Genomic DNA, 26,286 nt, shown 5'->3' with positions numbered 1-26,286 from the left:
CCCAAGAGGGAAAGGCGTTCTGGAAGAGGCGTCACGGACAGAAGAGATTTATACGCAGGGAGATGTCTGCGTGGCCCACATAGATCTCTCCAGGACCCCCGAGTTCTGCCCTCCTTTCTTCTTCAGCCAGCGAAGCCAGGCCCTGTGTCGTCTCTCCCTTACTTCACATCTTCCCAAGTTCGACCCACGGGAACTGAGGTCATCGTGCCTTCTCCCAGAAGTCATTCCAGAATCTCCCTACAGCCTCTCCGACATCTCCCACCGTCCTCTCCCTCGGCTGCCTCTTCCGGTTTGCCCTTCTCACCTCCGGGACTGACGCGCGCCACGCCCCGGAGGCTCCGCCCCCTCTGGTGAGATTTGCATATTTCCCTGGGGAACCCTGCCCAGGGCCCCGCCCCCTCAGAACCGTCGCGCGCCCCCTAGTGGGCGTGGCAGTTGCCAGGCGACGGGAGGACGCGCCGAGCGCCCAGTTCCCGCCTTGGGCTGGCGATGGAGGTAGCGCGTCGCCGCCGCCGTTTCAGACGCTGAGGGGAAGAGTAGAGCCTCTTCCTCAGACTCGGGCCGGGTTTCTGCGGTTCTCCACAGCAGCCTCTGAGGACGCCCCAGGGAGCGTCAAGATGGCCGAGGTCAGGAGTCAGAGCCCTACTGTCGTTTCTCGCTCGGCCCGTTGTCCCTCTCCTACTGTGACTCATTCCTGTCACACTGATTCTGATTCTTCCCCCGGCGACCTCTATCTGCTTCGCCCGTCTTTCTCCGTTGGTCCTGGCCCTGTTACCACCTGTCCTTCCTTCGGTTGCGTGGGCACACTCCGCGGCCACTGTTACACTGGTGCTGTGTCTGAGGCAGTAGGGAGTTCTTTGGTCACAGACCCCGGCGTGACCTGCCCCCACTCCTCGAGTTGGAGGGAGAAAGTGGTCCACAGAGAGATACACACAGAAATATTGACGATGTCTTCCCTGACTGGGCGAGCCATTGGAGAAGGCTCTCAGGTACCCCTGTCTCTGCTATTCTCTAGTCGACTTGTCCCATCCTCATTTCCATCTTATGATCACCTGCTGTCCCACAGCTCCGGTAAGACCCTCGAGCCCCTCACTGCTGCCCTGTGTTGTCACTGACCCCCCGTGTTAACGTCCGGCGGCCTCTGTTTCCTGCCCCGTATTAGTACACCCTCCCCCTCACAGATGAGAGGTCGTTTCTAGAACCCTTGTATGGCCTGTCCATTAGGTCCTTCATTTATAATCTCTACAGCCTCAAGTCCTCATCTCTTGCCAGACACAGTCCACACGCGCTGCGACCCTCCTCCTCCCCTCCATCACCCACGATGCTCAGTCCACAGCCAGGACGGGTGACACGGTGTGGGAGCCTGATTCAAAACAAAAACACAGAGGTTCTTATTAAACATGGTGAAGGCTTTAACGCCTGGCTAGCAGAGCTTAAGGCGAGGATGGCTCTCCCGGGCGGAGGCCCTGGACGGGAGAGTAGGTTTCACACTCAAACCAAGCCTCATCCCTCCTTCCCTTGGCATGGTCCTTCCCCGGCTCTTATTTTCTCGTCACCCTCCGCGTTCCCGCCTTATTCCATCTGTTGTATTTTCAGACTCTCTTTATAAACGCCATAGTCCCTTTCTTATCCTAAGTCTCAAGCCTGTCTACTACTTGTCTTCTGGGCCCTGACCGACTGATGTGTGTGGCTGTGGTCACATTGCTTGTGCCAATACCTTATTCAGCTAGCCCTGTTTTCCGGTGGCCTCTTCTGCCTTGCAGCATGCCCTGGCTGTCATACATAAGCCCCAGACACCAGTAATATGAACTAGTGATCTTCAGCTTCCATTGCCTTTCATTCTTTCTTCTCTCTTCTCTTTTTCTTCTCATTTGACCTCGGTCAATTTTCCCCTATCTCTCCTTGCATGAGTCTGTTTTTCCACTCTGGCCTCATTACATTCTATAGTCTTTCACGTGCCTGGCAAATACTAACCGATGGATAGGTAATGAATAAAGGAAGGAGCGTTTCAGGTCCCCTTTGGTTACTTCATAGTAAATCCATGCTTGCAGAATAGGTACCATTATTGCTCTAACAGTGTAGATACCAAACAGTTTATTGGTCACAGCCGAGATCTTAGTTTTGCTTTGCTTTTAATATTGGTATGTTTTTAATGACACTGTGAACAAATTTATTTTGCTCATCTAAGTGCTTTGGAACTTTCCTTTCTTTGATATTTTTTCATTCCTGTGCTAAGCACCAGGTGTACAGGGAAAACACAGTTTACAAACAAATCATTAGGCTGCTGATCAAGTGTTGACATTAATGCCAGTTGCAGAGATGGAACAGAGAACATTTTTGTGATAAATTTTTTTTGTGTGCTCATGTTTAGCATCAACAAGGGGGAAGAACAGAGCAACTGGCATAACCATATTTCCTTAATATGAGTTTCTCTTTCTTTGTGAAATTGCTACATTGTGGGCTTTGCAACAATCTGCTTTTATTCAGGAAGAAAACCTCTACTGGGTTTAATATCCGCACTGAAGTCATTACACAAAATGAAATAGATATGCTCATGACACCACACTCGTCTTCAAAGACTGTTTTGATTGCATGTCATCTTTTGAGATTTAATTAACAATGCAAGTGTTTATGAAAACCAAAAATATGTAGACATTCTTCATCTTGGGCAAGACAGAATTGTCAAAACTGCAGGTATATCAGACTACTTACCCAAAGTCTTAAGAGTAAATTGGATTTTTAAAATTATTATGATTGAGATTAGAAATGGTCTCATTTTCGTTTCTTAGATTAGCAATAGGATAATGATAGTAAATCCCTTTGTAGTGTAGGATATCAAAGCATTTTTAGCAGTCCTTCATTCTAAAGTCTGAGGGGTTCTCTATGGCCTTCAGAATAATGTACTCTAGGTCATTCAATGCCTCCAGTCAATTCCTAACCTGCTAGCCAGTCTTCTCCTGTCTTTCCTCTGTCATAGCTCTTATACTGTTGTTCAGTTGGATGCTTGCTTGGAGAAACAGACAGGAGAGATATTTCAGGTCTGAGCCAGACCAAAGCCACAAAGCCTAAAGCCAAGAATTCCATCTGAGTCTCCCACACTGGTGATAAGGACGCAAGTACTTGGAACATCTTCTGCTATATCCCAGGAACATTAGCAGGAAGTTAGACTGGAACCAGAGTATCTGAGACTCTAACTGGCACTCTCTAGATGGGATTTTTGTTTTACAGGTGTGGCTTAACACTCTGTGCCACAACACTGGCCCCCAAACTGTTTTTTTTTTTCTCCCCTGATATCTCCTACAGGCTTTACCACAGAATTTTCATATGGTGGATTTTAGTATATAATTTCTGAGTTACTAAGTATCTTTACTAATTATAGCTATTTTTATTTTTGTGCATATTTAATAAGCAGTAGGTCTACTTAGCACATTGGAGTACCTGGACTCAGTTCCAGGACAACTGGAGCATCCATGACAAAACACCATAAATGGGGTAACTTAAACCAGCAGAAATTTCTTGCTTCCAAGTTTTGGAGGCTGCAAGTCCAAAATCAAGGTGTTGGCAGGGTTATGCGTCTTTCTTGTCCCTTTATTGTCTTTTCTTGCCTTTTCCTAGCTTCTGATAATGGTTGGCAATCCTTAGCTTTTCTTGGATTACAGTGACGTTAGTCCAATCTCTGTCTCCGTGTTCCTGTCTGGGCCCAGATTTCTCCTTTGCCCAGGGACACTGTGTGAGGGCTGCTGCAGTGTGATCTCACCTTAACTTATTATACATAATTACTATGTTTCTAAACAAGAACCCTCCCACAGGTGTGAGTGTTGGGACTTTAGCATCGTTTTCTGAGGAACACGGTTCAACTTATAACAGTGGGAGACTAAGAGATCTAGTATATCCCTGCACACGTCCTCAGCTGCTGGGCTGGGCCAAGACCAAAGCCAAGACTGAGAGGCTCAATTCCGTTCTCCCACATGGATGGCAGGAGTCCAGTTATTTGAGCTGTCCTTACTGCCCATCCCCCATCCTCCCATTTCCCTACCTCTGGTCCTGCTGTAGTTGAGAGGAAGTTGAGGAGTCAGGAACTGAGTCCAGGTATGCCAATGTGCTAAATGCCCACTTCCCTAGGGTTTTTTTTTTTTTTTTTACAGATAGCAATGGAGTTTCTATTTAAGAGTGTAGTCCGTATTTCAGATTGCTTTCATTATGCGATTTAATAATGTTTATGCCAAGGTCTCTGGACATCTGATCTCAACATGCCACGACACCCCTTGGCAGTCCTGAGCAATGTTAAGCAGGACCCAATGCAAACTGATCAGGGTTTGGAATAATTTAACAGCTACACTAATTCACTGAGAGTTGACTTTTTGCCAGCTGCTTGGCCAATTTAATCTCATCCTACATTTCAGAATAGGAAATATTATCTTAATGCATATATTACGTATCAGTAGATCCCAATGTATATGTAAGTGTAGATAATGTATGTATATATATTTAGTGTGTGTATTTATACACACGTATTAGGATACTTGCAAAAGTTCATGGAAATTGGAATTAAAAGTGAAAATCATTTTGGTACAAAATTTATGAAATCCAAGTGTAGCTTTTTTTATAATACACAATTCCATGGAAGTTTTTTTTAGAATTTTTAAGATTTTATTTTATTGTACTTCTTTTTTTTCCCCATAATGCATTTTTGTAGATGTAGGGGTTCAGTCCTCTCCTACCTCCTCCAAGAATGTTTTGAAACTTCTCACATAAGCACAAAAATGCACACGCAACCCCATCTCACCCATCGATGTATAGATCAATCAGAGGATGAATAGCCACTCTTCCTGTCATGTAATCTTAGTTTTTCTGCTTGTTAATGCCTTTTATTTTACACATATGCATGGTCTTTCCTTCAGGGGTGATGTTTGCTCAGTAGCCACGTGTAAATGCTGCAATGCTGATTTCCATCCGTGCTCTTTTGTGCAGGAGAAGGGTGAAAAGCTAGTGCTGGAAGAGACTGCCTTTGAGGAAATTGAAAGAGATTTCCAGACGGTTCTTGGTGAACTCTCAGGAGATAAAAGTCTGGACAAATTTAGGATTGAATATGAGAAACTGCATGCTGTCCTGAAAAAGTCCTATGACAATGAGAAGCGTTTGATGGCCAAGTGCAGAGAGCTCAATGCAGAGATCGTGGTTAATTCCGCGAAGGTCGCCACTGCCCTGAAGGTCTCGCAGGACGATCAGACCACCATTGCGTACTTGAAGAAGGTCAGTGGTGAGGAGGGCTTGTGCCTGTGCGTAAACCTTGCCAGCTCCAGGCTGGTGGTAAAAATTTACATGATTTAAACATTCATTAGGCCTAAGGAATAATGTTCTTCTTCAAGGAAAATAATTAACATGGGTGAATTTCACCAGGCAGAAAATAATGCAGGGCCTTGCTGGCTTGGTTTCTGGGGGAGTAACGGATTAGCAACAAGACTTAGAATTGAGTAAATGCAGTATTAGAAACCTCAATACCTGTTTAATGCAAGAAGAGCAATGGAATATCTCAAGATGATAGATTGCTGAAGATGTTTTCACATTTCTGTACTCCCTCTTTCTGGGAGAGAGACCACCTTGAGAATTTCAAATGTAATTTTCTTGACTCTTTGGTTTGTATCCATTTAATTCCCCTTTAATCCACCCAGTTCCTCTTAATAGGAGATCAGGGATTTAGTCTGGGAGCGGATACTGACAAAGTTTGGCTTTATTTTCTGCTGTAATTTTTCATCCTTAATTGTTTTACATTATTTTGAATGTAAAATCGAAATGTTCCTTGTTGATCTTAGCATAATGAGATATTGAGACATATTCATGTACAAAATCTTAGTTTTTAAGAAGTAATTTATAAAAATCTGAGACAATTCTCTTGATATTATGCAACTAGATGTCATCCAATTCAAATTAATTTATACAGGATAAAACTTACCTGATTTTTGTGTATTATTTTTCCCCTCTAATGTCACTTTCTTCATTTCTTTACTGAAAAACTAATGTAAACAGGTTTTTACTTATTTTTATGATGGGAAAAATCAATTTTTATTTTATGTTTATAATGAAAAGAGCAGTCATGAATTGATTATAATGTATTTGGTAAAGCTGATTTGGATTAAATTTAACAGAACCATTTGAATATTGTTTGAATATATCATTTGAATATATTTGCTTTGCCCAAAAAGGGTTGCTCTGTAAGAACATATCCCAGAAACTGACATTTTGTTTAGAGTCACTGAATTATGCGCTGTGGTTACTCAAGAGATCTTTCTCCAGTTTAATAGCGAGCATGAATTTATTAATTTAAATTAAATATTCTCATTCACTCATTTCTTGACAACATGAAAGTAGACTAGTTTCACCTAAGGCTGGCAGATTCTTGTCTGTGTAAAAGGCTCACATTCCACTTGACAAAATTTTGCAAGAAAGTTAAGTGGCTAGATAAAATTCAAGGCTGTTTCCAACACCCTGCCCTTTACTCCTCTCCTCCAAAGGCTGTAATTCGCTTTCAAGTTCCTGTGTTAATTTTCCACAGTGCTTTTCATAGCTAAAGGAAACCAAGGCTGCCTGAATCCTTGCGTCCCTTCCTTGCCTTGGGTTTTGTTTTGCCCCTAGAAGCGTTTGAGATTAGAAACTCTAGATTTAGGTTTCTAAAAATTGAAATTCCTAATGCTTTTGTGTACAGTTTTGTCACAGGAAGAGTAGCATCACTTTGGGCTGTTCTAAGAAACAAATTGCCATCCAGGATCTCACTTGGGCCTTTGTATATGTAAAGCTACATTTTATACGTGAATCTACATATTTTCACACACATATCTACATATTTACATACATTGAGAGGCTCAATCCAATGTATCATTTTATCATTTGGATCTATGGGCATTCATGTGATAAAAGTTTTTTTTTTTTTTTTGGTGAGGGAAAGGGATAGATATTTGAATTGGGAAAGCAGGCCAAATTTCATTTTTAATTTTGCAGCCTTGCCAACATCTATGTGTAAATAATCCCCTTAGCTAAAACAGCCCTGTAATGTGTCTTGTAGTGATTTCACCCACACAGGAAAACATGTGCCTTGCCCCTCCCCTTCTTTAGCAGTGATTGGTTCTTCTTGGGCTATAAGTAAGTACAAATTTGTGTACAATGTGCAACATGTAACATGGAGCAGTCTTTGTCTAAAAATGACAACTATACTTTGGTCAACAGTGTTACTCTATTTGCTAGTTTATCTTGTGCCTGGAACCCAGTTTGGTTTTCTCATTGATATCTCATGGTCCATCCAGGAAGTTGAAAAGGCCTGGAAGATGGTGGACTCAGCCTATGATAAGGAGCAGAAGGCGGAGGAGACAATTCTTGCTCTGAAAGAGGAAATAGTGAACATGACCAAGCTAGTCGAGCAAGGGTCTGGACTGACACTGGACCAGGATAGCAAGTAGGTCACAGCCTTCTTGATCTAGGTTGAGCTTATTCTTACAGAAACCTTCGGCTGACAGCCTGGAGCTTGCTATTGTTTCCTTGAAGATCCTTAGTGATACAAGATAATTATTATGCGTCAATGGAAACAAAACCTACTTGATTTATTAAAAATAACAACAACCAAAATCCAGTTCTTTTTTGTTGTCTTCCCAGAGGTTTTTTGTTTTCCAATTTTTATTTATTTTATTGACTTGAGAGAGAAAGAAAGGAAGAGAGATTGATTTTGATTGCTAGTTCACGGCCTCAAAGCCTGCAGCAGCCAGGTTGGACCAGGCTGATGCCAAGAGTCAGGAACTCAATCCAGGTTTCCAGCATGGATGGCAGGACTCCTTTGAGCCTGTTGTCTCCTAGGGTAAGCATTAGAAGGAGGCAGGAATTCAAATTTGGGCATTCTGACATGGGATGCAATTATCTCAAACTTGTAATCTCCTGCTGATCTCCCTGTCTGCAGGAATATCTTCCCATCTTTATTTCACCACTGCTCCCAGATTCATGCTTCTGAGATGCACATGCATCCCCAGCATGATAGCCACCAGACCCAAAGGGTATAACCTAGCTCCTGGGGAACGCTGTGCAGAGACCCTCATAGGTCTGCTGGAGCCAGCCCTTCTAACCTCATGCTCGGTCATACCATGTTGCTTATGCCTCTCTTCCCTGGTACACTCTGCGTCTCATGTGGGGAACATATTTTCTTTCATTCTGCTCATGGTAAACTCCTATTCATTCTTCAAGATCCATGCAATCATCTCTCAAGATTTTATTTATTTTTATTGGCAAGTCAGATATACAGAGAGGAGGAGAGACAAAGAGGAAGATCTTCCATCCACTGATTCACTCCCCAAGTGACCACAATGGCCAGAGCTGAGCCAATTTGAAGCCAGGAGCCAGGAACTTCTGGGTTTGCCACATGGGTGCAAGGTCCCAAGGCTTTGGGCCGTCCTCAATTGCTTTCCCAGGCCACAAGCAGGGAGCTGGGTGGGAAGCGGGTCTGCTGGGATTAGAATTGGTGTCCACATGGGATCCTGGTGCATGCAAGGTGAGGATTTTGACCATTAGGCTACTGCGCCAGATCTGCAAACACCATCTTAGCCAACCACCATCAGCATCTCTATCCCAACCCCCTCTTCACTCCCAGACCCAAGTGGCTAGGCTGAAAGAATCAATGTGTTCTGGCCTGGCATGATAGCCTATCAGCTCAAGTCCTTGCCTTGCATATGCCAGGATTCCATATGGGTGCTGGTTTGTATCCCAGCAGTCCCCGTTTTCCATCTAGCTCTCTGCTTGTGAACTGGGGAAGCAGTTGAGGATGGCCCAAAGCCTTGGGACACTACCAGCAGGGGAAACCCTGGCTTCGGATCAGCTCAGCTCCAGCCATTGCGGCCACTTGGGGAGTGAATCAGTGGGTGTAAGACCTTTTTCTCTCTATCTCTCTTCTTCTTTGTATATCTGACTTCCCTCTTCCCCCCCCCCAAAGATCAATGTGTTCTCTGTTTCCATAGGACCCAACATATATTTCCAGTGTGGCAGAGAGTGTGCTATATCACAACTATTTATTAATGTGTTTCTCTACTCACTGGGCTGTGAACTCCCTGAATGAATACAGTATTTCCATGGTAGAACATGCAAAACATCAATTAGTTAATGAGTCAGGAGTGAACGTATATTTTCTTGAGCAGCTTCATTCAAATGTCAGGACCCTCTGGGTTTCTTATGCCTTCCCTATCAATTGGCCCTGCATTGGTAATTATCTCTAAGCATAGGTATCAAGGAAAGAATAGAAAAAACAAACAAGAATGAGATCCCGATGATGATGGCTCCTGTCTTCTCGCCAAAGTCAGGCATATTCAGAACTGGTACTTCAGAGCAATACAAGGGAATGGATTCAAGCAGGAGGATTTTGTGCGTGTGTGTGTGCGAATTGGAACAGGACTATAGGGACTGTTTAGCCTGAATTGTATCTAAGATAGTATGTTCAGATGTCCCTCTTCCTAATAACCTTGGGATTTAATGTTTTTTTGCTGGAGAAAAAGAGTTCAGGGAAGGTGTGAGGGTTCCTTATTGAACATCTATATTATATCAAAGGTACTGGTAAATAAATATTGTCAAATTTCCAGAAAGATCTGGAAAGACACAGAATGATCTTCTATCCACCTTTTCATTCCCCAAATGACCACAGTGGCCACACTGGGCTGGGTCAAAGTCAGGAGCCTGGAACTCCATTGTAGTCTTCATGTGGGTGCCAGAGCCCCTAACACTTTGGTTAGCTTCTGCTGCTTTCCCAGGTGCATTAGCAAGGAAGTGGATTGGAAGTGAAGCAGTTGGTACTTGAACCAGTGCTCATATGGGATGCCAGAGCTGCAAATGATGACATTAACTAGCTATACCACAACTCTGACCTCCTGTTCTGACTGGTCATTTGATGACTTTTAGCTGTGAGTTCAGAGGGTACATTCTTGACGGTGTCACCTCTGTGAGCTAACTCACTCCAGATTCTTTTGGCCACTGAGGTTGTAGTCAACCAGCACTTCCCCTCTGAAGGCACACATTCTGCAGAGTGTCATGCCAAATCAAGTGGAATAATTTTTTTGAAATGCAGAGATAACTGCCTTACAAATCAAATAGATCAATATTATCATGTACTCTCTAAAAACTGATATCATGAATAACTTTCAAGATTTTGTTCTTGCAAACATTTTATTTGGGTTTCATCCCTTTGGGAAAAGCTAATCTCCTTGGGTGAATGCATAAAAAAGTGCATTATTTGCTTACATTTATGCTTCTTTTTAGACTTTATGGCAATGCTCATAGCCCTGCAATGGAAATGTTAAAAAATAATGTATTGAATTGACATATCCATAGGGTTAATTACAAGAGTTGACAATAGCAATATAGTCTTAACATATTTGAATAATACAGAGACGTGGAAGTATGATTCTCCAGCCTTCTCATTTCGGATTCCAGTTATCTAATTGGAATTATTTTTAATGTTTTGAAAAATGCCCACTAAACTTACACACACGTACTGTATATTCTTAAAAATAAAAGATTATATTTCACATATTATTGGCATTCCTCATTTTTTAGTTAACATGTTACAAACAGCTCCTGTGTTGGGACATAAAGATTCTTTTTTTCTAGCGATTGAATAGTTTTCCTTGTTGACTTGGGAAAATGAGCTTAGTCACAATCTATAGGACCCATGGACAGATGGCCATTTTAGTCTGACTCCCATGTTCTTCCTTTTTAGTATCCGAGATTTACTGAAGTTCAAAGAAGAAGTGACAAAGGAGCGAGACCAGCTCTTGTTAGAAGTAGTAAAGTTACGAGAGTCCTTAGCTCAGACCACTGGACAGCAACAGGAAATGGAACGATCGAAGGAAGAGGCAGAGCAAGCCATCAGTCAGGTCTGCTTGATCAAGGGCTATTCTCTTCTGGAGGATTCCTTGTCCTTCCACAGTCCCCTTTTCATTTGGTTCTCTTGAATATGTCCCCTTGTGCCCAAATGGAGCATCCCCTGCTCTGCTTGTTTCTCAGTTTGGTTCATGTGAGAGCAGTTTTACTTGGGTCACTCCCCAACATCTGTCTCAGAAGTTCCTAAGATGGAGACTCCCTACTTACAATTCTGCTCAAGCTGGTGTCAAATAAGGTCCGAGCATCCAGAGGCTCCTTTGACCCTTCTGTTTAAATCCTTCTGGACGCTGTATGTAAAGCCAGACTTCAAGTGGATAGTAAACACTGTGCAGTCTCCAGGAGAAAAACACAAGACTTTTTTTCAACATAAGAGAAAAGGCTTTTCATCGAATTTGGACATCAAGGCACTTTGTTTAGTGTAATATCCAGGATGATGTGAAACAGTTTTATATTTAGGGTAGCCAATCACATTTTTGAGGGGCTCAAAATTGGTAGAGTATTGGATGAAATTTTTCCCTGTGTAATGTCCTTAGATTTCTGGGCCTGCATATTTAGGTAGTTTTATAGCATCTATTCTGGATTTTGTTGGGTACCATCAGGGTAGGCATTTGGTGTCAAGGCCCTGAAAAATACTACAGAATATTCATGGCAGAATTGAATACTGGGGCTCAAGGTTGATGGCTCTAGAGAAAGAACTGATACTGCAAAGTGATTTCCCAGGCAGGCCTGAGAGAGGGGGAGCTTGAGTGACTGAGACCTGCTATAGCAAGGGGGCATCCTCATCTTCCCTCTCGTTTCTTTAACCATTAGTTTCAACAAGAAATCCAGCAACGTCAGAATGAAGCTTCTCGGGAGTCTCGGAAGAAGGAGAAACTGGAGAAGGAGCTCAAACAGATTCAGATGGATATGGACACGAGGCAGACAGAGATCAAAGCCCTTCAGCAGTATGTGCAGAAGAGCAAGGAGGAACTTCAGCGGCTGGAGCAGCAGCTGAAGGAACAGAAGGTGAGCAGGTTGGGCAGCACCATGGGTTCTTGGAAAACCAAGAAAACCCAAGGGGAGTGTCTGTGTTCACAGCCTGTTGGTGCATTCTGCATGGATGGGAAATGGAGCAGCTAGGACTATAACTGGTGCTCATATGGGGCGCCAGGAATGCAAGCAAAGCACTGGTCTGCTGGCCATGGTGCAAGCTTCTTGTAACTTAACATTAAATTTCAACTTTAAGAAACCATACCTGGTCTTTATATATTTTTAATATTGTACTATTTTAAACATTTTCCTATTTAATGATTCAAGGCAGCACAAATATTAATAATTCTATTGTCTTTTCTCATTTCTCAAATAAGCAATTCATATAATTGTAAAATCTTTTCTTAAAAATATTTTCTCTCAGGGTATCAGCTTCCAAAGAATTATCAAGTCATTCAGCAATTTTCGGCTTTTAAAACATGGATATTAGAATGCATTGCTTTGTCAGTTGCTTTATTAATTTTATATAAATCCGAAAGTCAAATAGATAATAGTCAACATACTGTCACCGGGAGAAAAATGTGAGATGTCTGTGAGCATGAAATTTGAAAGGCTCTAGGATATCATAATAAAACTGTACTGCTTTGTTTAACAACATCCAGGACTCCTGTAAAACACAATTGCATGTTTAGCATAGCTGATTTCATTTATTTAGTCCCTATTGATGAAAAATAAGATGAATTCTTTCCATGCTCAAATTAAATGCATGGAAGTTACATTTTGAAGCAGGTACTCAAACCATTCTCTCTGCTCATCTTCTATTTCCTAATCCCAGTAGAAATGACTGCCCAAGCACAATCCTTTTTTCTTTCTTTCTTTCTTTCTTCCTTTTTTGTCCAACTGTGTTCACCACCGTCATGGTAGGGAAGAAGAAAATCCAGCTGATGTAAATCATTCCACTGTTGTTGCATGGTTTCGACTTAGGTTAGATTAAAGGGGTTTGCTTCTGTGTTGGTGTTAGAGAATGGTTCTGTTCCCGAAAATGTTGTAGGCATGTTAATGCAGGATTTGCTTCTGAAGATGTAGTTTCAGAGCCCCATAGCTTATAAAACCAATTTAGGATCTCTAGCTCATTTGCAATGATTTTATAGCAATTTTTGCGTATACAAAGCCTGCCAAATGGCAAACAGGCATTAAAATATTTATCCACCACCTGTGAACAAGACTTCCCAAGGTTCGCAGAAAAAAAAGAAAGAAAAAAAAACGTACGCTATGTTATTCATTAGAATGTGTCATTCTCCTCAGCCATTTAGCATTCATCATATTTGAGCACGAGAGCTTTCAACAGGGAAGAATAATCTCTACTAAGACAAACAAGTGTGGTGGCTGTTATCTTCCCAGGAGGCTTGAGAGGCCTCCTGCGCATGTATGCAGATGCTGTAATCAGATTAAAAAGCATTAACTAGCCTGCTCCGCACCTTTCAGATACTGAATGAGCGAGCTGCAAAGGAACTGGAGCAGTTTCAGATGAGAAATTCGAAGCTTCAGCAAGAGAACGAACAGCACACTCTGGTTTGTGAGCAGTTAACGCAGGAGAACCAGCAGAAGGCGTTGGAGCTCAAAGTAAACACCAAGCGACATTTCTGTCCCCTAGCACTCCTTTCCTCCTTCCCTGGGAACACAGGTTTGCCTTTGGGGTTGGCGCTTTTGGTTGGATAAACTTGCACTAGCTCTGGTGATGGACAGGCACCTTGCCCCATCTGAGGCAGGTGCGAGCCTACAATCATTGCTTTATGCCTGGAAGCAACAGTTTGCATCTTTCATTCTTAGAAAACCACAGACCTGACCTGATGACTGATCATAGCTTTCTTTCAAACCAAGCTCAGATATTCAAAGCAAGCTAATTCATTGATTATTTTGTAAGTAACCTTGTTGCCCAGAGTTGGAGACCATTTCTGTGCATAAGGAGCAGAGAATTTAAATTATGTTTCACTACAGATATGCGGAAGTTGGGGTGGCATGGCTGAGTTTTAAACTCAGGATTGTACATCTGATTTTCCTCCTGTCTACGCATATTTCAAGAAAGGGCTCCATTCTTCTCTCCACCCTTGTTGGAAAGAGTACTTGCAAATTAAGTTTGAGAAGCAGTTTTATACTTATTGTGTATTGGATACATAGTATGTGCCTACATGATTAACTGAATAGTTTTATATGTATCAGTTTAATTCTGAAAAGCTCTGTATCCCTTAGTTTGGTTATGTTAGAATATTGAGCATAAAAGAAGCAGCCTTTTGAACATACACGAATTTGAGCAGTGACTCAACATTTTTTTTGTATTCGAGTCTCCTGAGAGACGAATGAACTCACATGTCCACGTGGATGCACACACTCATTTGTACATCTTGAGTCTTCTTTTGTGAGATTCCTGGGTATAGGGCAGTTTTTCAGGATGTTTTTAAAGTCACACCCGGGGGCCTAAATTATTAGCCATTGCATTCAAGTATTTTAGAAGTGAAAAGGACCTTGAAGTCAGCCAAGTTGAACTCTGTAGGGCTTGAGCCTGAGGAATCCAGGATGAGTTGATTCAAAGTGTGTGTGTGTGTGTGTGTGTGTGTGTGTGTGTGTGTGTGTGTGTGTGAAGGAGAGACAGAGAAAGAGAGAGAGAGAAAGAGAATGAGAGAGATAGAATGAAAGAGAGAAAGAGAGAGAGAGAGAATGCAGCAAGTTGAAGCAGAGGTGAAATGGTTCCTTAAATCAGAAAAATATATTGGCCCCTAACACAAAATTTAAAAACTTGGGCCATGAATTCTCTCATTTGCTAACATGAGCAGGCATGCTGAAGATGACTGTGACTGTTGTTAGACCCTAAACCCAGTGGGATTTGGCTTCTGGCAGCAACCTGAAGGTAACAGGCATAACTAATTTCGGTCTCTTCCTCACTGTCAGGAATTGAAACGATTGTCACCTTTTGTTTGCTTAAAAATCTCCAGCTGCTTTCCCAGTCATTCCTAATATTAAAGTTTTTTAAAATGTGAATTTAATTAATTTAAAAAGCCATTAAGTTGGAAGTCCAAACCTCTGATGAATGCCTGGTACTATCATTTTCTAGAATAACTTTTTTTCAATTGCTTTTGCTATTATGTAGACTTGCTACTTCCTATTACCTTGGTGTTATTTTTTTTTTTTTAAAGATTTGTTTATTTTTATTGGGAAGGCAGGTTTACAGAGAGAAGGAGAGACACAGAGAAAGATCTTCCTGCTGGTTCACTTCCCATGTGGCCTCAATGGCCAGAGCTGAGCCCATTTGAAGCCAGGAACCAGGAGCTTCCTCTGGGCTTCCCACATGGGTACAGGATCTCAAGGCTTTGGGCCATCCTCCACTGCTTTCCAGGCCATAAGCAGGGAACTGGATGGAAGGCAGAGCAGCCAGGACATGAACTGGAGTCCATATGAGAGTTCAGCACTTGGATGTGGAGGATTAGCCAGTAGAGCCATTGCATGGCCCCTGCTCTGTCTTCTTGTCTATGTATGCATCCACTAATACACATTGAGCAAAAAAGATCTCGTTCTGTAGTGGAGGTAGTTGAGGGGCTCATTTCTCCAAAAGAATATTTGAGTATTTTATAGAGTGTTATATAACCTTCTCTGAGAGATAAATTTCTAAGCCTATACAAATTGCTCATTGAATAAAGTGTTTATACAGAATTCATTTTGTGGTATATACAACCTGTAATTTTATTTTATTTGATACCACAATTAGATGGTGCCTTAAGATATCAAATTTTATCATCTTTTATTTATCTTTAGCTTCTGTAGACATGTATTTTATTCAGAAAATGGTTTCTTAATTTCTCTCAAAACTAAACTCGGTGTGTTTTGATTTAATCCCATAGTACAACCTTACTACAGACTTAGAAGAGTTCCTTTCTATTGTTTCTGAGTTTACCACCATTCAGGCACTGGTTCTTTAATTATTCAGTTTCCTGGTTAATTTTCCCCATTGCTAATTACAGGCCAAAGAGGAAGAAGTCCATCTCATGCGCCTTGACATTGCGAAGCTCAACAAAATCAGAGAACAAATCCATAAGAAATTGCACCAGATTGAAGATCAGAAGGCAGAAGTGGAACAGAACAAAGAAACCCTAAAAAATCAGATCCTGGGATTAGAGCGAGGTAAATAATTTTATGCATTGTTTCATTAATTTCCAAACCTTCCATTGGTGATGGCAGTCATCTTGGAACCCAGGGCTTCATGTGTACAAACACAAAGCATCCCAGATAAAATCATTTTAAAAAGCATCAATAAATAAATAAACAACAAACAGACAGCCAATATGGAGGGGGCATCATTTTGTAAATCTTACGTTCTTTCATTAAAAAAGAACCCTTCAGTGGGTTTTGTTGGTACAATGCAAAGTCAGCCCAAAACTTGGCTCTGCATTTATCATGGAGTAGATAGCACAGATTTGCAGAATACAGGGATTACACCAGAATGAATTGTCCTTCCTTAGCATCATCTGGGACAACATTGCAACAACGAATCAGTGGCACAGGAAGAAATAGTTTCTAACATCTTTTCTCTGTTGGTGCTTGACCACATGATGAATCCTTATTGTACCCAGCTGAATCTGATCTGGCAAGGTAAATGTAAGTGCCGCGAGAGGGACAGAAAAATCAGCTAGGATGCCAACTGTGGAGTCAGTTCTGCATGGATTTAGGTCCCACTTCAGGTGCATATACTGGCTGTGGGCTGAAATGGATGCATGTACAACAGCATCCAGCAGTGGAGGGTACTTACTGGATAGCACCTGTCAGCATCCAGTAATTCCATTAAGACATACTAGTCAAATTCAGCATGGTAGAAACATCTCTAGATGGAGATGGAGAGTTTGGATATGAATTTTGGCTTTAGTGGAACATGTAAGTCAGGGATACCTCAGTCTCTCTAACTTCATGAAGGCTGCCATGTTGAAAATCCTTGAATGAAACACAATCTGCCAGAATTCACCTCACTGAAAGCCAGGCACATCTAAATGTAGAGATAAGATTATTAGAAATATTGATTACTCAAGTCTTTGTGAAATGCAGCTTTGTCCTCAGATATAAATAGTATTTGTAATAAGGGGAATTTCATATACTAATTTAATGTATTTATTTGAAAAGCTTATTTATTAGAGCCAGAGCGAGAAAGAGCAAATCTCCCACATGGGTTCCAGGGACCCAACTGCCTTATGGCATCACCAGTTATCTCCCAGAGCATACACGAGCAGGAAGCTGGGAATGGACAGAGGAGCCAGGACTCCAACCCAAACACTCCTATATAGAACGTGGGTTTCTCAGCTGGCCTCTTAATGGCCAAGCCATATGTCCAGCTCAGGAATGAATCTCTTACTGGACGTAGTTGCAGCCTGACAGTCTCTCTGTTTATCTAATTCAATATGCTGAGTACAGCTGTGCTCATCACTTGGTAGATGCAGAACTCTACCCTCAGAATATGAAGCCAAGTTTACCATGTGATGTTTTCCATGGCATATGAAAAAAAAAATCGAGCTATTAGAGCATACCTTTTGTAACTGTTGAAGACCATGGAAACACTCCCCTATTTTAAAGATTCTGTATTTCTGCTTACACTATTGTGAAGTTTGGGACAATTTTTTTCCTTTCAGTATTGATTCCAATGGTCCATCCTTAAGTCACATTTATAAAAGCATGGAGTTCTCTCTTGTGGTTACTTTACCGAAAGTGTTAACATTGCTGATCCTTCTCCAGGCCTGATTGTTTTTGATATACTCGATTGGCGTTGGTTAGGGACATAATGACAAGGAATAGGATTCTTAAATATCTTATAATTTTCTGCTATAAAACCAAACAAATGAACTGAAAAACAAAAACAATCAGGATCAGTAAAAAAAGCTCAAGAGATGGCAGGTTATATAAGAAATATGTAGCTATTAATAACTTGTTTTGTACCAAAAGTCAGTTAGAATATATGAAGGAACATCACTTTTCATAAGAGCAACTAAAATAATAAAATATCTATGAGTGATGTTACCAAGATACCTGCAAGATCTATATATAACAAAAGCTACATAATTCTATTGAGGGGTATAAAAGAAGACTTGAAAAATGGAGAAAAGTTCTTGGATATGAAAACTCAGCATGATAAAGGTATAAAACTGTCCAAAGAAATCTATGCAGTTAATATTTCCTAAAAAAAATTTCAGTGAGTTGTGTTGTCTAAGACTTGGAAACTGGTTCTAAAATTCCTCAGAAGCATAAACACAGGACAATAACGATAAAATTCTTGAAAAGCAGAGTGAGGATGGAACATTTGCCTTGCTGGTTGTTTCAATGTATAAGGGCTTTATAATCAAATAGGTAGTAGTGATATCCAAATAGATCAAAGATAAAGATTGGAAAAAACAGCAAGTGTCCAAGATTATCACCTAAGATAAGGTGTTGACTCATACCAGTGTGCATTATGGATTATTGAGAAAATAGTAGAATGATCATAGGCTGCTACTTTTGGGAAAAAAAGTTAACATCAAATGTTGAATGAAACTATACAGCCAGAATTGAAAGATATAATGCAATAAAAGCTAAAATTTTCTATATGGTAGAAGATTCTGTCAAGACAAATTGATCAGGATATTGTCAGAGAGCTATTGTTTTTATAATATCTAATATACTACCAAAATACACAGAGGGCAAATATGGGCAGTTTGGAAAAACAGAAATATGTGTACATGACCATTAAACATGAAAAAGTAGTCAACTTTACCATTAATCAAAGAAGCAGAAATTGAACACTAGCATACTGATTTTTAAAATTTATCAGACTGGGCCAGGTATGATAGCTTAGTGGCTAAAGTCCTTGCCTTGCATGCACCAGGATCCCATATGGGCACTGGTTTATTTCCTGGCTGTTCTGTTTCCTTTCTAGCTCCCTGCTTGTGGCCTGGGAAAGCAGTCTGGGATGGCTCAAAGCCTTGGGACCCTGCACCCGTGTGTAGACCCGGAGGAAACTCCTGGCTGCTGGTTTCAGATTGGTTCAGCTTTGGCCACTGCGGCCACTTTGGGGGTGAACCAGCGGATGGAAGATCTTTCTGTGTCTCCTTCTGTCTGCGTATCTGACTTTTCAATAAAAATAAATAAACCTTAAAACTGAAAAAGAAATGGGCCTGGTGTGATAGTGTAGCAGCTAAAGTCCTCATTTTGAACACACTGCGATCCCATATGGGCGTCGGTTCTAATCCTGGTGGCCCTGTTTCCCATCCAGCTCCCTGCTTGTGGCCTGGGAAAGCAGTCGAGGACGGCCTAAAGCCTTGGGACCCTGCACCTGTGTGGGAGACCTGGAAAGCAGCTTCTGGCTCCTGGCTTTGGAATGGCTTGGTTCCAGCCATTGCGGTCACTTGGGGGTGAATCATTGGATGGAAGATCTTCCTCTCTGTCTCTCCTCCTCTCTGTATATCTGACTTTCCAATAAAAATAAATAAATCTTAAAGAAAACCTGAAAAATAAATCTATCAGACTGTCTGAGATTGAAGTGAATGATAATACCCTTGGGTTTGGGTGGTGATTTAAACTGCTACGACTTAGAAACATGGCACTAGGGAGGAAAATGTCTTTAAAAAAAAAAAACTCACCTTTGTTCTGAGACTTCCTCTTCCAGAAGCACAAATAAACTTGAACTTTCATGGAATTATTACCTGTAAGTTAACATATTGGAAGCAAATGAAATGTTAAAATGGAATATTGGGCTAAAAAAGTGCATTTTCACACATTGAAAAACCATGGAGTTATTAAAATTCTGATAATGGTACACATTTATAATATATAAAGCTTTTTCTTTTGTATGAATATATGTCTATAATATATAAAGGCATTGAGTTTGTGTTTTGTTTTTCTTTTCTTTAAATAATCTGTACATAGTTGGTTATGGCACTAACAGTCAAGGGTTACAGGAAAGTGGGTATGACCATTGTTTCCACATTTTTGTGTGTGTGTATCTGGGGTATGGAGCGAGATAAAGGGAGAAGCCCTGGCTGACCTCCCCGCCATCCTAGGGTCCTGGATGTGGGGCATGCTCGAGGGCACTGCCCAAGTGGTTTCCATAGTTCAGCAATTCTGAATTGCTGCCAGTTTGATTTTGTGTTTTTTAATTACAAAAATAAGCTATGAAACTGTAATGTGATTCCCTTTTGGAGCATGTGTGTGTGTATGCACACACACATATATGTAAATATGTATATACATTTGTTTACATGCATAAACACACATTTATTTACATAGGAAAAGACTGGAAAGAGATCTCAAAATTCTAATTTAAGTGTATTCTGGTTGATTTAAAATTTTCTCTTTTGCTTAACTATTTATAGCTTCATTCTCTGTTTCTGTTTATCATCAAAAAAGATTGATCAAGAGCAAAAGTTTTTGAGAGTTAGAAGAATCAAATTTTTGATATTAGTTTCGTCTACTCCTGGCTGTGGACTTCTGGCACATGACTTAATCTCTGTAAGATTCAGTTTTCATCTATTTACTGGTCAGAAAGACCAACGATGAGTGGAGACCCCACCACTCATTACACGCTTGCAGACAAACATGTCAGTCCTTGGTTGTGTCATTTGATTCTGGTTTTTCAGATTCTCTTTTAGACTGACTCTGTATTTATTCATGTGTTTTTTCTTTCTGGGGATGTAGAGTTGGAGACTTCAAAGAAACAAGCAGAACTCGATAAGAAAGCACTGGATGAGCTTCTGAGAGAAAGGGACATATTGAACAAGGTGAGTTGGTTGCAATAACCCTGGGGAATGCATGCTTTTCTTTACTACTGCTGTATCTGCCTGTAAGTAGTTGTATCCAGAAGGAAAACTCTATGGCGAACAAAAGTGGATTAGAATAAGTATCCATATTCACTCCCTCTATGGATATCTACAGACTATCGTTCACTGATCCTGAATTGAAGCTGTTATCATCTGTGAACACAAAAGGGCTTTGGAGCATTAGCACATAAACCAGCAGGGATTCTAGAGTGTATGTCGGAGCTGTTCCTATTGTTGTGTTACTTGTCATCTTAGGTATAACTGATCAAAATTTCTGAGTTTAATATCTATGATCTATAATTTTTTCTAATCTACAATTTACCTACCAGTGCTAATTCAATTTTAAGGTGTTAGGTATACCAAATGGTAGGTTGATGATGCAAGCATCTTTCCCAGATTGTTTGGTTTTTGTTTCTGTGTTTTGTCTTTATTTCTTCTTTCAACTCTGCGTGGCCTAAAGGTGAGAGAAAAGGCTGGAGGAGCTCTAAAGTCCTGGAAACTGTCACAGCCAGGGCTCCCTCCTTTTCCTGCCATCATTCCAGAAGAAGATCTCTACCAAAAGTTAAGCAATTAGCTCCTTTCCAGGATTTAGGATACACTTGCCTGCTTAAGGACTCCTCCAGGCAGGAAGAAGCCATCCCACCAGCAGTGGTGGGAGGGAAACATTTCTTTCCATACCAGACACCCAAGTGGCTTTTGGGCATGGCAGTTTCATCATTTGTTCTGCCTTTCCTCTTATCTTTGGACATCCCAGAACTGAACAAATTTTAATAAAATAAAGCATGTTTCAGCTTAATGTAGACTGTTTAGGGGATCTCATGAATTGGTTGGAGATTATATCTTCACATGCTAAAAACTCCTGAGGAAGATCCTTGGACTTCTTCCCCCAACCCCAATCCTGCAAACTGTTCCTTTATTCTACACGTTTGTGCAAATAAACAGTAACAATTAATTATGTTCTTAAATTTATTTTTAATGCACACAGCATTTAACGCATTTATTTGATAGATGATGGTAAGCGGGTTTTTTGGAATAGTGCAACAGTAATTTCATATTAGTTCTCTTTTAAAGATTTATTTATTTAAAAGTCAGAGTTACAGAAAGAGAGGGTGTGAGTGAAGGAGAGATGGAGGGAGAGATGGAGGAAGAGAGGGAGGAGGAGGAGGAGAGAGAGAGAGAGAGAGAAAGCTCTTCTGTCTGTTTATTCTCCAGATGTTGCAATGGCCAGGACAGGGCCAGATCAAAGCCCAGATTTTCATCTGGATATCCCACGTGGGTAGTAGGATCCCAAATACCTGTAATATCCACTGCTGCTTTCCCCAGACCACTAGCAAGAAACTGGAAGTGGAGCAGCCAGAACATGAACTGACACCCATAGGGGATGCCAGTGTTAGAGCTGGCAGCTTTACCTGTTGGCCCTTAGTTTTACATTTATTTCTTTGACTAGATGAACATCAGTTCCTCATTGAGGGCAAAACATGCTTTCATTTTTCTTTTTTCCTGGCCTTGAATTTCTTAGCGCCTGGCACAGTCCCAGACTCTGCATGTGTGCTATCCATCTTTATTGGTAATACATTCTTCCCTACTAATGGGAAATCCCACCTTCCTTGAAAGAATGAATGACATGGTTTTATTAGGTAGAGCATGCATGTATTTTTTGTTCTTTCAATGCCATCCTGCAGTGGCTTTGTCTTTTTTTTCAAGAGGCAAAGAGAGGGAGAGAAGAAGCAAAAGAGAGGGATAGATTCCATGTGTTGGTTCCCTCCCCAAATGCCCACAATATAAAGGCTACTGAGCCAGGAGCTGTGAACTCAGTCCAAGTTTCTCACATGAGGGGGCAGGAACCCGATCACTTGAATGCCTGTCAGGGTATACCTTTGTAGGAAGCCATAGACGGGAGCCGGAGTCAGGTACTCTGCTATGTAGAGCAGGTACCTTGATTGCTAGGCTAAACAGTCACTTTGGCTTTGTCTTTTTAATGGAACACAGATTTAACTCAATAAACTGAAAATAGTTAATCTTTTTTTCTACATGATCATCAATGTTTAAGGAGCATTTCCCCTGTTTATAGTTTGGTGGTTTGTAGACCTCACCATAGGCCTGTATCAGTCAGAGCTCCGAGGAAGAACCATGACTTGCCCACAGACCCTAAAGATACAGCTGGACCTCTGGAATGGATAGGTTCAGGAATCTGGCCTGGCTTAGTGGGAGTGAAAGCCTGTTTTTTTGTTTTCTCTTTCAGTGAAGATGGTTTCTTTTTTCAGCCCAAGTGGCAAAAAGAAAAGATAAATGGGCATCACCACTACCAGTAGCTCACAAGTGTATGTTATCAACCGAGCTGCAAGAATCCAAAGACCCTATTCTGGAAGCTGCTGGAAAGGGTCGTGTGTCAGCTCGGTGATGGCCAGAGCTGTGGCCTCCTGCGTGAGCACACCTGCCGAATGATGCTGCTGTTAACTGTGTGTGGAAGAACATGGACTGTTAACGCAAGGCATTAGCATTGCAGCATCAGATACTGCCAGGGCAGCTCTAAAAAATAATCTAAATGCCTGCATTTGGATGTCCACCTGGACACCTTGATTTTTACTTCAGGCCCTTGTTCCTCCCAGAGTAAGAATTTTTTAAAAAGATTTATTTTTTTTTATTGGAAAGTTAGATATACAGAGAGGAGGAGACACAAAGAGAAAAATCTTCCATCCTCTGGTTCACTCCCCAAGTGGCTGCAACGGCTGGAGCTCAGCTGATTCGAAGCCTGGAGCCTGGAGCTTCCTCCAGGTCTTCACGTGGGTGCAGGATCTCAAGGCTTTGGGCCGTCCTTGACTGCTTTCCTATACCACAAGCAAGGAGCTGGATGGGAAGCAGGGCTACTGGGATACGAACTGGTGCCCATATGGGATCCTGGTGCTTGTGAAACAAGGACTTTAGCCACTTGGCCACTGTGCCAGGTTCCAGAGATAATTCTAAGTATAGGTATAGTGACATGCACAAACAGGAAAAGGATTTATCTACAGTAAGACAGAAAACAGGCATTCAAGCATGAATGTGTGTTTTCCCCTACAGAAAAATACCCATCAAGAAAGAGCCAGGGGAGGGGGAGAGGAGAAGCCTAAACTGCACCCACAAGTGTGAGTGGGAGCAAAAAGAGGCTGCTCCCCTTTTAAAGTCTCTTTTATGAAGTTGGGGGTAGTGCCTTAGCATCTGGGAAGCCTTCTGGAAATTTCAGGGTACCTCTGTGTGGAGCTCAATAATCATCTAATCATAATGGAATCTCTCCTATTGGTCCTGTCTAAAACATAGGTGCATGTTGAGAAGGTGGGCATATTAGATTGACAGGCAAAGATAACTTTATATGGCAGGGCTGCAATGATTGTAGCTCATTCCGATCTAACTGCCTGCCTTCCTATTCATACCATATCAGGTTCCATCCCACACCAATTGAGTCAGAAACTCTGGAGATGGAACCTGGACATCTAATTTCAAAATAAATAAAAACTTATAACTGGGTTAATAATTTTTATTGTGGCAAAATGCAGGTAAGAAAAGTTACCATGTGTGACATTTAGAATGGACACAGTGTCGTCAACCCACCACTGCTGTCTAGATCTGGGTCATTCTCAATATTGGCAAAAGAAATCTTGTGCCTGTGGTGCAGTCACTTCCCATTTCCCCCCTTCCCATCCCCTAGCTACTGTCAGTCTGCTTTCCTTTTCAATGGATTCGCCTATTCTGGATATTTATACAGATGTGATCATGTATTACGTGACCTTTTGTGGGCGACATCATTCAGAATCATGTTTCCATACGTTGTGGATTGCATCGGTGCTTCTTTCCTTTTTATGGTTCAGAAATACCTTCTTTCTGGATAGACCTCATCAGGTGATGGGCACGTAGATTGCTTGTGTCTTTTGGTTCTTGTGAATAGAGTTACTATTGCATGTCTGTGTGCTCATTTTTGCTGTCATTACTTTCCAGCATATATACCCAGGAGTAAAATTGTTTTGGGTCCCATGTTAGGTGCAGGTTAAGATGATGGACTTGTGGCTCTACCAGACATAGATTCAAATCTGGACTCTGCCTCTTCTCTGTTGTAAGAACTTGTAAGCAATTAGATAACCCTTCAAACTCAGTTTCCCATTTTAAAATGTGAGCAATATTACGCTCACGTCTTAGGGGTGTTGTGATAGCTTCTGGTGCACATACACATCCATTTAATGTGCCTTGTGAAAAATAAGCTTAGCAGCTCTTATTCTGTGGAGAATATGATGAACTTTATTCATTGAAAAGCAAGACATGTCATTGCTTGAAGAAGAGCACAAGCTTAACCTCCAATCCTCAAACTCTGAGTAAGGTGGCCGCTTTGTTGTTCTTGTCTGTAGAATATGCTGAAGGCAGTCAGTGCCACCCAGAAGCAGATAGACCTGGTGAAGCTCCACGAACAAGCCAAGAGGAATCTGGAGGAGGAAATCCAGAACTACAAGAACGAAGCTCAGAAGCAGAGAAAGATCATCTTTCAGCTGGAAAAGGAGAGGGATCGGTACATCAATGAAGCAAGTGACCTTACACAAAAGGTAAGCTGCTCTGTGAGGTATGTGGAGCCCAGGTGTGTCCTCCCTGTGCTTTTCTGATGTTCACAAACTGTTGCTAAGATCATCCATTCTGATTTGTGGTTTGTGTGTAGATTTAGGAGGCATGACGTGGGTGACATGGACAGAATGAAAGCTGTCCCAGACTGCTGCTGGGCCAACTGGTGAAAGGCTGAAATTTAGGGGTTGTTTGTTACAGCGTAAATTGTTGGATTAAGAAGTTAATGTTAAAAAAAGGTTTGATACACTGTTCCATTTATTTGATATGGTATGTGTAAATGTGAAAGTTATTTGTTTGTAAACCTTTTAAAAAAAGATGTATTTATTATTTGAAAAGCACAGTTATAGAGAGACGACAGACACAGAAAGAGAGAGAGAGAGAGAGAGAGAGAGAGACAGAATCTTCCATCCACTGGTTCACTCCCCAGATGGCCGCAGCAGTCAGAATTGGGCTGGTCTGAAACCAAGGACTAGGAGTTTCTTCTGGAACTCTCACATGGGTTCAGACCATCCTCCACTGCTTTTCCAGGCCACAAGCAGGGAGCAGGATTGGAGGTGGAGCTGGAATTTGAACCAGTGCCCATAAAGGATGCCGACACCATAGATAGAGGCTTAGACTGTTACTTCACCATAAACTAATTTTAAAAAATAGGGAGCATGTTCATAACCTAAATCTGAGACTGCCAGAGGAAAATTATTTGACCTCAGTTTTGTCTGTGTGCATATAAAAGGGATTGGAAGTATACATCAGGGAGGTGATTGTGGGGACTCAAGGTTAATATTTGTAAAGTCTTCAGAGCAATCGTTGACACATAATAAATGTTATATGAATGATAAAAAAATAAATGCATCTGTCAGTAAATAGTTCAACAATTTCCTTTAAAGTGACATTTGAACATAGCTACTCTCAGCTTCTTGTTAAATTTCAAGAAGGTGCAGACATAGGAGAAATGATTTGATAGCAAGAAATACAAAGGCTGATGTGCACCTGCTGTTAAAATATCAGATAA

At 41.3% G+C, this 26,286-nt stretch overlaps 1 protein-coding gene across 1 annotated transcript in view; it reads left to right on the top strand.

Annotated features, from left to right (window-relative positions):
* Positions 1–546: 546 nt before the first annotated feature.
* CFAP58 (cilia and flagella associated protein 58) overlaps positions 547–26,286 on the top strand; it is a 115,129-nt gene continuing 89,389 nt past the window's right edge. Inside the window, exons 1-9 of the mRNA XM_040992500.1 lie at positions 547–626; positions 4,972–5,253; positions 7,299–7,447; positions 10,739–10,895; positions 11,713–11,907; positions 13,357–13,494; positions 15,885–16,044; positions 20,572–20,654; positions 25,070–25,261. Of these exons, the coding sequence (XP_040848434.1) occupies positions 618–626; positions 4,972–5,253; positions 7,299–7,447; positions 10,739–10,895; positions 11,713–11,907; positions 13,357–13,494; positions 15,885–16,044; positions 20,572–20,654; positions 25,070–25,261 (1,365 nt within the window). The 5' untranslated portion in view covers positions 547–617. The remainder of the gene's footprint in view (positions 627–4,971; positions 5,254–7,298; positions 7,448–10,738; positions 10,896–11,712; positions 11,908–13,356; positions 13,495–15,884; positions 16,045–20,571; positions 20,655–25,069; positions 25,262–26,286) is intronic.

Source organism: Ochotona curzoniae, unplaced genomic scaffold (assembly GCF_017591425.1).
Source record: "Ochotona curzoniae isolate NIBS_2020 unplaced genomic scaffold, NIBS_Ocur_1.0 contig_66, whole genome shotgun sequence".
In the NCBI taxonomy this organism is placed as follows: Eukaryota; Metazoa; Chordata; class Mammalia; order Lagomorpha; family Ochotonidae; genus Ochotona; species Ochotona curzoniae.
The sequence above is the reverse complement of the archived record's forward strand: the minus strand, read 5'-3'. Positions and strand labels throughout refer to the sequence as shown.